At 48.9% G+C, this 11562-nt stretch overlaps 1 protein-coding gene across 3 annotated transcripts in view; it reads left to right on the top strand.

Annotated features, from left to right (window-relative positions):
• Window positions 1-3523: 3523 nt before the first annotated feature.
• Window positions 3524-11562, top strand: part of timm44 (translocase of inner mitochondrial membrane 44 homolog (yeast)) — a 91840-nt gene continuing 83801 nt past the window's right edge. For 2 of the 3 annotated variants that reach the window (XR_015080554.1, XR_015080555.1), the window contains exon 1: window positions 3524-3636. Coding sequence is in view for 1 of the 3 variants with exons in the window: in XM_086004789.1 (XP_085860915.1) it covers window positions 3607-3636 (30 nt within the window). In the remaining 2 variants the exon portion in view is untranslated. The remainder of the gene's footprint in view (window positions 3637-11562) is intronic. The other variant, XM_086004789.1, reaches the window with a different exon arrangement.

Raw genomic sequence — 11562 nt, 5'->3', positions numbered from 1 at the left:
ATCTCTCCTCGTACGTCATTCCTGCCATCCCAGGTATCAGTCTGGTGAATCCTCGTTGCACTCTCCATGGCAAGAACATCCTTCCTCCGATAAGGCGACTAAAACTGCACACCATACTTAAGGTGTGGTCTCACCAAGGCCCTGTACAACTGCAGCAAGACATCCTTGCTCCTGTACGCGAATCCTCTTGCTATGAAGGCCAACATACCATTTGCCGCCTTAACCGCCTGCATGCTTACCTGTAGGGTACAGAGGTTTAAAAAAAATCATTCATGGGATGTGGGTGTCACTGGCAGGGCCAGTATTTATTGTCCATCCCTAATTGCCCTTTGAGGTGGTGCAGTCCATGTGGTGAAGGTACTCACACAGTGCTATTCGGTAGTTCCAGGATTTTGACCCAGTGACTGAAGGAATGGCGATACATTTCTATGGTGTGTGACTTGGAGGGGAACTTACAGGTGGTGGTGGTGGTGGTGGTGTTTCCATGCACCTGTTGCCCTTGTCCTTCTAGGCGGTAGACTTCGCAGGTTTGGGAGGTGCTGTTGAAGAAGCCTTGGCAAGTTTCTGCAGTTCATCTTGTAAATGGTGCACATTGCAGCCATGGTGCGCCAGTGGTGGAGGGAGTGTGTTTTAAGGTGGTGAATGGGTTGCCAATCAAGTGGGCTGCTTGAGTGTTGTTGGAGCTGCGCTCATCCAGGCAAGTGGAGAATATTCCATCACAATCCTGACTTGTGCCTTTGTAGATGGTGGAAAGGCTTTGGGGAGTCACGAGTTGCAGAATACCCAGCCTCTGACCTCTTGTAGCCATAGTATTTGTGTGGCTGGTCCAGTTAAGTTTCTGGTCAATGGTGACCCCCAGAATGTTGATGGGGATTTGACAATGATAATACTGTTGAAGGGCAAGGGGAGGTGGTCGTTGCCTGGCACTTTTGTCGTGTGAATGTTACTTGCCACTTATTAGCCCAAGCCTGAATGTTGTCCAGGTCTTGCTATATGTGGGCACAGAATGCGTTATCTGAGGAGTTGTGAATGGAACTGAACGCTGCAATCATAAGCGAACATCCATGTTTCTGACCTTTATGACTGAGGGAAGGTCACTGATGAAGCTGAAGATGGTTGGGCCTAAGATACCAGAAGGTTACCAGGGATGAGGGACATCAATTATTAGGAGAGGTTGGAAAATATAGGACTGTTCTCTGTGGAACAGAGGGCAAGAAGTGACCTAATGCAGGTTTTCATGATGGGTTTTGATAAAGTAGATGAAGTGGGTTAATAACCAGAGGTCAGATTTAAAATCATTGGCAAAAAATCTAGAGGGGAGATGAGGGGAATTTGTTTTCACTTAGGATCCAGAATGCATTCTGAAAAGGTGGTGTTAGTTGATTCCATAAATAATTTAAGTGAGTTGGATGGGTACTTCAGGATGACTAACTTACAGGGTTATGGACAACGGGTTGGGGTGGGGAAGAGTACTAAGCATAGCAGGACGGGCCTAAAAGGCATGCTTCTGTGCTGCAAGTTTCTATGATTTCCCGTGGGGCGGTGGGATTTTTTTCCACGATGAAGGCACTATATAAATGCAAAATAACAGAAAATGCTGGAAATACTCAGCAGGCCAGGCAACATTCGTGGAGAGAAATTAGAGTCGACGTTTCGCGTCTAACCCTTTTTCAAAACTGGAAAGGAAACAGATCGAAAGCCAGGGCTGGGAGAGGACAGAAGAAGTGAAGAGACATTAAGAGGTATTCAAAACGAAACGAGATGGTGATGGGACTAGTGGAGACAAAAGACGGCTCACATTCGGTGTGAAATGTTAGTCATAGTCATAGAATTATACAGCACAGAAAGAGGCCCTTCGGCCCATCGTGTCTGCGCCGTCCATCAAGCCCTGTCCAATCTAATCCCATTTTCCAGCATTTAGTCCATAGCCTTGTATGCAATGGCATTTCAAGTGCTCATCCAAATGCTTCTTGAATGTTGTGAGGGTTCCTGCCTCTACCACCCTTTCAGGCAGTGAGTTCCAGACTCCAACCACCCTCTGGGTGAAAAAGTTCCTCCTCAAATCCCCTCTAAACCTCCTGCCCCTTACCTTGAATCTATGCCCCCTTGTTATTGACCCCCCTACTAAGGGGAAAAGTTCCTCTTTACCCTATCTATGCCCCTCATCATTTTGTACACCTCAATCAGGTCCCCCCTCAGCCTTCTTTGCTACAAGGAAAACAACCCCAGCCTGTTCAGTCTTTCTTCATAGCTGAGGTGCTCCAGCCCAGGTAACATCCTGGTAAATCTCCTCTGCACCCTCTCCAATGCAATCACATCCTTCCTATGGTGAGGCGACCAGAACTGCACACAGTACTCCAGCTGTGGCCTTACTAGCGTTTTGTACAGCTCCATCATAACCTCCCTGCTCTTATACTCTATGCCTCGGCTAATGAAGGCAAGTATCCCATATGCCTTTTTAACCACCTTATCTACCTGTTCTGCTGCCTTCAGGGATCTATGTACATGTACACCAAGGTCCCTCTGTACTTCCTAGGGTCCTACCACTCATTGTGTATTCCCTTCCCTTATTTGTCCGTCCAAAATGCATCACCTCGCACTTTTCAGGGTTAAATTCCATTTGCCACTTTTCCGCTCATCTGACCAACCCGTTTATATCGTCCTCTATCCTGAGGCTTTCCTCCTCCCAATTTACCACCCCACCAATTTTCATGTCATCTGCGAACTTACTGATCATACCTTTTACATTCTCCTCCAAATCATTTATGTAGATCACAAACAGCAAGGGACCCAGCACCGATCCCTGAGGTACCCCACTGGACACAGGCTTCCAGTCACAAAAGCAACCTTCGACCATCACCCTCTGCCTCCTGCCACTCAACAGATCCGGCCTTATCATATTAAAATCGGCCTTCCCCCAATTTAGAACCCTTATTTCCGAAACGTCTTTGTCTTTTTCCATGACCACCTTAAATCTCACCAAATTATGGTCACTTTCGCCAAAATGCTCTCCTACTGACACTTCCACCACTTGCCTGGCTACATTCCCTAGAATTAGGTCCAGTACCGCCCCCTCTCTTGTAGGACTTTCTACATGTTGGCTCAAAAAGCTCTCCTGGATGCACTTTAAGAATTTTGCACCCTCTAAGCCTTTCACACTCTGACTATCCCAATTAATATTGGGGAAGTTGAAATCTCCCACTATTATTACCCTATTATTTTCGCACTTCTCTGAGATTTGCCTACATATCTGTTCCTCTATCTCCCCCTGACTATTTGGGGGCCTATAGTACACTCCCAGCAACGTGCTTGCCCCCTTTTTGTTTTTAAGTTCTACCCATATGGCCTCATTAGAAGAACCCGCTAATATATCATCCCTCCTTACACCAGTTCTGGCAGAATGGTGGGTAGCACATGTTCCCCAGCTGCCCAGAATTTGTATTGTTAAACACTGACTCCCCGTCATGTACTCTGCCACAATAACCAGAGTCTGCCCTTTTTGGCGCCAAACCGGCAGCAGCTGGAACATTTCCGCTGCGGTGCGCCTGACGTCACCTCGCCAGCGTGCGGTGTCACTTCCGCTGTGGAAGGTCATTCAGCGGCAAGATGGCGGCGGCCGGGAGCCGTGGCTACCAGGTAAGAGGGGGTGGGTCCGGCTGGGCTCTCCCCTCCCGGGATCGGGTCCAGAGCCAAACATCCGCGTGGAGGCTGGCGAGGGGCAGCAACGGGCACGGTGTCAAAACAAGCAGGGCCCGGCAGCGCGCTTCCCCTTTAAGGAGCGTGGCCTGTGGGCGGGGCTCTTGGCGAGGGAGGCTGGTGAAGAGAGTCTCGAGGTGGGGAGCGACGTGTGAGGGGGAAATCAACACTGAGGGATGGCAATTGAAAAGAGTGTAGGGAGGGGCTCAGTGAGTGAACGGTGTGCACCGCGGGTGTGGGACTGAGCCTTACACCTGAGGAAGATGGGCCCAGGCCATGTAGTGAGTGAGCAAGTCTCAGCTAGGGTTGCTATTGGTCGCAGCGTCCCATGGTTAGGGAAGGGACAGTCAGCAAGGGTCCCTGGCCTATGGGTAAAGACGTGATCTGGCTCGGTCGTGATGCTCATCACAATCGGAACATTTTGCCAGCAATCATTAACTGGGATCACATGTCAAGAACAGAATAAGATACCAGATTGCAGCTGTGAATTTATGTTGACCTTTGTCCCATTTAATTTTTTTAAATTCTTATAAGGGATGCGAGCGTCGCTGGCATAGCTAGCATTTATTGACCATCCCTAATTGCCCTTGAGAAGGTGGTGGTGAGCCTCCTTTTTGAACCGCTGCAGTCCGTGTGGTGAAGGTACACCCACAGTGCTGTTAGGTAGGGAGTTCCAGGATTTTGACCCAGTGACGATGAAGGATCGGCGATATACTTCTAAGTCAGGATGGTGTGTGACTTGGAGGGGAACTTGGAGGTGGTGGTGTTTCCATGCACCTGCTGCTCTTGTCCTTTCTAGGTGGAAGAGGTCGCGGGTTTGGGCGGTGCTGCCGAAGAAGCCTTGGCGAGTTGCTGCAGTGCTTCTTGTAGATGGTACACACTGCAGCTACGGTACGCCGGTGGTGAAAGGAGCGAATGTTTAAGGTGGTGGATGGGGTACCAATCAAGCAGGCTGCTTTGTCCTGGATGGAGTCGAGCTTCTCGAGTGTTGTTGGAGCTGCACTCATCCAGGCAAGTGGGGAGTATTCCATCAGACTCCTGACTTGTGCCTTGTAGATGGTGGAAAGGCTTTCGGGAGTCAGGAGGTGAGAAACTCGCCGCAGAATACCTAGCCTCTGACCTGCTCTTGTTACCACAGTATTTAAGTGGCTGGTCCAGTTAAGTTTCTGGTCAATGGTGACCCCCAGGATGTTGATGGTGGGGGATTCGGCGATGGTAATGCCATTGAATGTCAAGGGGCAGTGGTTAGACTCTCGCTTGTTGGAGATAGACATTGCCTGGCACTTGTGTGGCGCGAATGTTACCTGCCGCTTATCAGGCCAAGCCTGAACGTCATCCAGGTCTTGCTGCATGCGGGCGTGGACTGCTTCATTATCTGAGGAGTAGTGAATGGTGCTGAACACTGTGCAGTCATCAGCGAACATCCCCATTTCTGACCTTATGTTGGAGGGAAGGTCATTGATGAAGCAGCTGAAGATGGTTGGGTCTAGGACACTGTCCTGAGGAACTCCTGCAGCGTTGTCCTGGGGCTGTGAAGATTTACCTTCAACCACCACAACCAACTTCCTTTGTGCTAGGTATGACTCCAGCCAATGGAGAGATTTCCCCCTGATTCCCATTGACTTCAGTTTTACTAGGGCTCCTTGATGCCACACTCGGTCAAATGCTGCCTTGATGTCAAGGGCAGTCACTCTCACCTCTGGAATTCAGCTCCTTTGTCCATGTTTGGACCAAGGCTGTAATGAGGTTGGGAGCGGAGTGGTCTTGGCGGAACCCAAATTGGGTATTAGCGAGCTGGTTATTGGAGAGTTAGTGCCGCTTGATCGCACTGTCGATGACAACTTTAAGAACATAAGAACATAAGAAATAGGAGCAGGAGTAGGCCAATCGGCCCCTCGAGCCTGCTCCGCCATTCAATAAGATCATGGCTGATCTGATCCTAACCGCCAATCTACTATCACAGAACCATCTCCTGAATCTAACAGAATTAGACACACGAAATAGGAGCAGGATCAGGCTACATGGCCCCTGGGCCCGCTCCGCTACCCACAGGGCCGCGACCGATCCGAACCTAGACTCATGTCCAAATTCCTGCCCGCTCCCCGTAACCCTTAATTCTCTTTACTTCTAGGAAACTGTCTATTTCTGTTTTAAATTTATGTAATGATGTAGCTTCTACAGCTTTTTGGGGCAGCATATTCCATGGACCTACCACCCTCTGAATGAAGTAGTTCCTCCTCATCTCAGTTTTGAAAGAGCAGCCCCTTATTCTAAGACTATGCCCCCTAGTTCTAGTTTCACCCATCATCGGGAACATCCTCCCCGCATCCACCTGATCCAACCCCTTCACAATCTTATGTTTCAATAAGATCGCCTCTCATTCTTCTGAACTTTCATCACTTTGCTGCTGATTGAGAGTAGACTGATAGGGTGGTAATTGGCCGGGTTGGATTTATCCTGCTTTTTGTGGACCGGACATACCTGGGCAGTTTTCCACATTGTCGGATAGATGTCAGTGTTGTAGCTGTACTAGGACAGCTTGGCTAGAGGCGCAGCTAGTTCTGGAGTACAAGTTTTCAGCACGATAGCCGGGATGTTGTCGGTGCCCATAGCTTTTGCTGTATCCAGTGCGCTCAGCAGTTTCTTGATATCACGTGGAGTGAATCAAATTGGCTGAAGACTGGCTTCTGTGATGGTGGGGACCTCCAGGAGTAGGCCGACATGGATCATCCACTCAGCACTTCTGGCTGAAGATGGTTGCAAACGCTTCAGCCTTGTCTTTTGCACTTGCGTGCTGGGCTCCACCATCATTGAGGATGGGGATATTCATGGAGCTTCCTCCTCCTGTTAGTTTAATGGTCCACCACCATTCACGACTGGATGTGGCAAGACTGCAGAGCTTTGATCTGATCCGTTGATTGTGGGATCGCTTAGCCCGGTCTATAGCATGCTGCTTCCACTTTTTAGCATGCATGTAGTCCTGTTTTGCAGCTTCTCCAGGTTGGCACCTCATTTTTAGGTACGCCTGGTGCTGCTCCTGGCATGCTCTTCTGCACTCCTTGTTGAACCAGGGTTGGTCCCCTGGCTTGATGGTAATGTTAGAGTGAGGGATATGCTGGGCCATGAGGTTACAGATTGTGGTGGAATACAATTCTGCTGCTGCTGATGGCCCACAGCGCCTCATGGATGCCCAGTTTTGAGCTAGATCTGTTCTGAATCTATCCCATTTAGCACGGTGGTAGTGCCACACAACACAATGGAGGGTGTCCTCAGTGTGAAGACAGGACTTCATCTCCACAATGACTGTGCAGTGGTCACTGCTACCAATGCTGTCATGGACAGATGCATCTGTGACAGGTAGATTGGTGAGGACGAGGTCAATAGGTTTTTCCCTTGTGTTTGTTCTCTCACCACCTGTTGCAGGCCCAGACTGGCAGTTATGTCCTTCAGGACTCGGCCAGCTCGGTCAGTAGTGGTGCTATCGAGCCACCCTTGGTGAGGGACACCCAGACTACATTCTGTGCCCTTGCTACTCTCAGTGCTTCTTCCAAGTGGTGTTCAACATGGAGGAGTACTGATTCATCAGCGGAGGGAGGGCGGTAGGTGGTAATCAGCAGGAGGTTTCCTTGCCTATGCTTGACCTGAAGCCATGAGACTTCATGGGATCCGGAGTCAATGTTGAGGACTCCCAGGGCTTCTCCCTCCCGACTGTATATCACTGTGCCGCCACCCCTGGTGGGTCTGTCCTGCCTGTTGGACAAGACATACCCAGGGATGGTGATGGAGGAGTTTGGGACATTGGCTGAAAGGTATGATTCTGTGAGTAGGACTGTCAGGCTGTTGCTTGACCAGTGTGTGGGACAGCTCTCCCAATTTTGGCACAAGTCTCCAGATGTTGGTGAGGAGGACTTTGCAGGGTCGACTGGGCTGGGTTTGCCGTGTCCGTAGCCGGTGTCGAGGTCGATGCCGGGTGGTCCACCCGGTTTCATTCTTTTTATTGTTTTTTGTAGCTATTTGTTACAACTGAGTAGCTTGCTAGGCTATTTCAGAGGGCAGTTAAGAGTCAACCACCTTGCTGTGGGTCTGGAGTCACATATAGGCCAGACCGGGTAAGGACGGCAGATTTCTTTCCCTGAAGGATGTTTGCCTTGTATTGTACGTTTACAGTACTTTAAGCAGTGATTATTTTTCTTTTGCCATTTACTTTCTCAGTGTGGAAACAAAGCGGCCTATATTTCACCCAGGTGGCCAGTGTGAGTCTTGGCGGTCAGTGTAAGCAGGCTATTTGACCACACAGGGCATCACAACCTGTTCTGTCCCCATGCATGTATATTTTCCAGTGGGAATTACAGGGCAGCGATCATAGAAGATAGGAGCAGGAGTAGGCCATTCGGCCCCTCGAGCCTGCTGCACCATTCAATGCGATCATGGCTGATCATCCAAATTCAGTACCCTGTCCCTGCCTTCTCCCCCATATCCCTTGATCCCTTTAGCCTTAAGAAATATATCTAACCCCTTCTTGAATATATTTAATGGATTGGCCTCAACTGCCTTCTGTGGTAGAGAATTCCACAGGTTCCCCACTCTCTGGGTGAAGAAATTCCTCCTCATCTCTGTCCTAAATGGCTTACCCCTTATCCTTAGACTATGACCCCTGGTTCTGGACTCCCCCGCCATCGGGAACCATCCTGCATCTAGTCTGTCTAGTCCTGTTAGAATTTTATAAGTTTCAATGAGATCCCCTCGCATTCTTCTATACTCCAGCGAGTATAAGCTCAATCGACCCAATCTCTCCTCATAGGTCATTCCTGCCATCCCAGGTATTAGTCTGGTGAATCTTTGCTGCACTCCCTCCATGGCAAGAACATCCTTCCTCAGATAAGGCGACCAAAACTGCACACAATACTCAAGGTGTGGTCTCCCCAAGGCCCTGTACAACTGCAGCAAGACATCCTTGTTCCTGTACTCGAACCCTCTCGCTACGAAGGCCAACATACCATTTGCCTTCTTAACCGCCTGCTGCACCTGCATGCTTACCTTCAGCGACTGGTGCACAAGGACACCCAGGTCTCGTTGCACTTCCCCCTTCTCCCAATCTATTGCCGTTCAGATAATAATCTGCCTCCCTGTTTTTGCCACCAAAGTGGATAACCTCGCATTTATCCACACTATACTGCATCTGCCATGCATCTGCCCAATCGCCCAACCTGTCCAAATCACACCGGAGATTCTCGGCATCCTCCTCACAGCACACATGCCCACCCAGCTTTGTGTCGTCTGCAAACTTGGAGATATTACATCTAGTTCCCTCGTCCAGATCATTAATATATATTGTGAATAGCTGGGGTCCTAGGATCGATCCCTGCGGTACCCCACTAGTCACTGCCTGCCACTCGGAAAAAGACCCGTTTATTCCAACTCTTTGCTTCTTGTCTGCCAACCAGTTCTCTATCCAAGTCAGTACCTTGCCCCCAATCCCATGTGCCTTAACTTTACACGCTAATCTCTTATATGGGACCTTATCGAAAGCCTTCTGAAAGTTCAAATACACCACATCCACTGGTTCTCCCTTATCTATTCTACCAGTTACATCCTCAAAAAATTCCAGTAGATTAGTCAAGCACGATTTACCTTTTGTAAATCCATGTTGACTTTGTCCGATCCTGTCACTGTTTTCCAAGTGCTCTGCTATTACATCTTTTATAATGGACTCTAGCATTTTCCCCACTACTGATGTCAGGCTTCCCGGTCTATATTTCCCCATTTTCTCTCTACCACCTTTTTTGAATAGTGGGGTAACATTAGCTACCCTCCAATCCATGGGAACTGTTCCAGAACCTATCAAGTTCTGGAAGATGACCAGCAATGCATCTACTATTTCTAGGGCCACTTCCTTAAGTACCCTAGGATGTAGATTATCAGGCCCTGGGGATTTATCGGCCTTCAATCCCGTCAATTTCCCGAACACCATTTCCCTACAAATACTGATTTCATTCAGTTCCTCCCTCTCATTAGACCCTATGGTCCCTGAAATCTCTGGGAGGTTATTTGTGTCCTCCTTTGTGAAGACAGAACTAAAGCATGTATTTAATTGGTTTGCCATGTCTTTGTTCCCCATTATAAATTCCCCTGATTCTGACTTCAAGGGACCTATGCTTGACTTCACCAATCTTTTTCTCTTCACATATCTATAGAAGCTTTTACAGTCAGTTTTTATGTTCCCTGCAAGCTTACTCTCATACTCTATTTTCCCCCTCTTAATTAATCCCTTTGTCCTCCTTTGCTGAATCCTAAACTGCTCCCAATCCTCAGGTTTGCTGCTTTTTCTGGCCAATTTATATGTCCTCTCCTTGGATCTTATGCTATCCCTAATTTCCCTTGTTAGCCACGGTTGAGTCACCTTTTTAAAATTTTTATGCCAAACAGAGATGAACAAATTCCGTAGTTCATCCATGCGATCTTTAAATGTTTGCCATTGCCTATCCACAGTCAACCCTTTGAGTAGCTTTCCCCAATCAATCCTACCCAACTCGCGCCTCATATCATCGTAGTTTCCTTTATTTAAATTCAGGACCCTAGTCTCTGAGTCAACTACTTCACTCTCCATCTTAATGAAGAATTCGATCATATTATGATCGCTCCGCCCCAAGGGGCCTCGCACAACAAGATTGCTAATTATTCCTCTCTCATTACATAATACCCAGTCTAAGATGGCTTGATCTCTAGTTGGTTCCTCGACATATTGGTCCAGGAAACCATCCCGTATACACTCCAGGAATTCCTCCTCCACAGTATTGTTACTAATTTGGTTAGCCCAATCTATCTGCGGTGTGACCAACTCATTAAACGTGCTATCCACGGTGTCCTCAGCATCGCGAATGCTCCAGTATGTATCCATTTGCAGCTCCAGTGCCGCAATGCGGTCTGCCAGTAGCAGCAGCTGGATACACTTCCCGCACACATGGTTGTCAGGGACACAGGAAGTGTCCCTGATTTCCCACATAGTGCAGGAGAAGCATACCACGGCGCTGAGCTGTACTGCCATGACTTACCCTTTAATTAATTCAAATTAAATTAAATCAAATCAATCCCACCAATTACACTACAATTAAATGATATACTCAAGGGCCCTTGTTTACCAGCAGACCCCGCTACACAACAGAGACCCTAGGAACTATAAACCACAAAATTTATGTTTGGAAAAAAGCGAGAAAGAGAGAAATACTCACCAACCAATAACTTACCTGCTTTCTGGTGACGTCACACTTCGATTACTTTTTACTTCTCTCTCTCCTCTCGCTGACTCTGTGCCTCTCGCAGGTCCGCCGCTCAGCTCCGGTCCCAGGCCTCCTCTCTGCGCTCTTTTTATCCTGCTCTCGCTGACTCTGTGCCTCTCTCAGGTCCGCCGCTCAGCTCCAGTCCCAGGCCTCCTCTCCGCGTTCTTTTTATCCTCCTCTCGCTGACTCTGCCTCTCGCAGGTCCGCCGCTCAGCTCCGTATCAGATCAGCAGCAGGAACCATGGTACTAAGGTTATTTGTATTGCTGCCACTTATCCCTCAGACTGGTATCGGGTACCTCAGGATCAACTGGGGATTGAACTACAGGTAGACTATCCTTTATCCGAAAACCTCGGGACCAGCCGTGTTTCGGTTTTCGGAAAATTTCGGATTTCGGAAGGTATTTTATAAGACTGGGAAATTTGTCGGGGGTGGGTCGGCGGGGGGTTGGGGTCGGCGCGGGGGTCGGCAGGAGTCGGGGTCGGCGGGGGTCGGGGTCGGGGGGGTCCGCGGGGGGTCGTCGGCGGGGGTCGGGGTCGTGCGCACGACTTACGCTGACCCTCTGCTCAGCGTAAGTCGTGTGCCACTC

Source organism: Somniosus microcephalus, chromosome 13 (genome assembly GCF_052327205.1).
Source record: "Somniosus microcephalus isolate GS21.2 chromosome 13, FLI_Smic_1.0, whole genome shotgun sequence".
Classification (NCBI taxonomy): Eukaryota; Metazoa; Chordata; class Chondrichthyes; order Squaliformes; family Somniosidae; genus Somniosus; species Somniosus microcephalus.
This window is presented reverse-complemented; position numbering and strand designations above follow the sequence as displayed.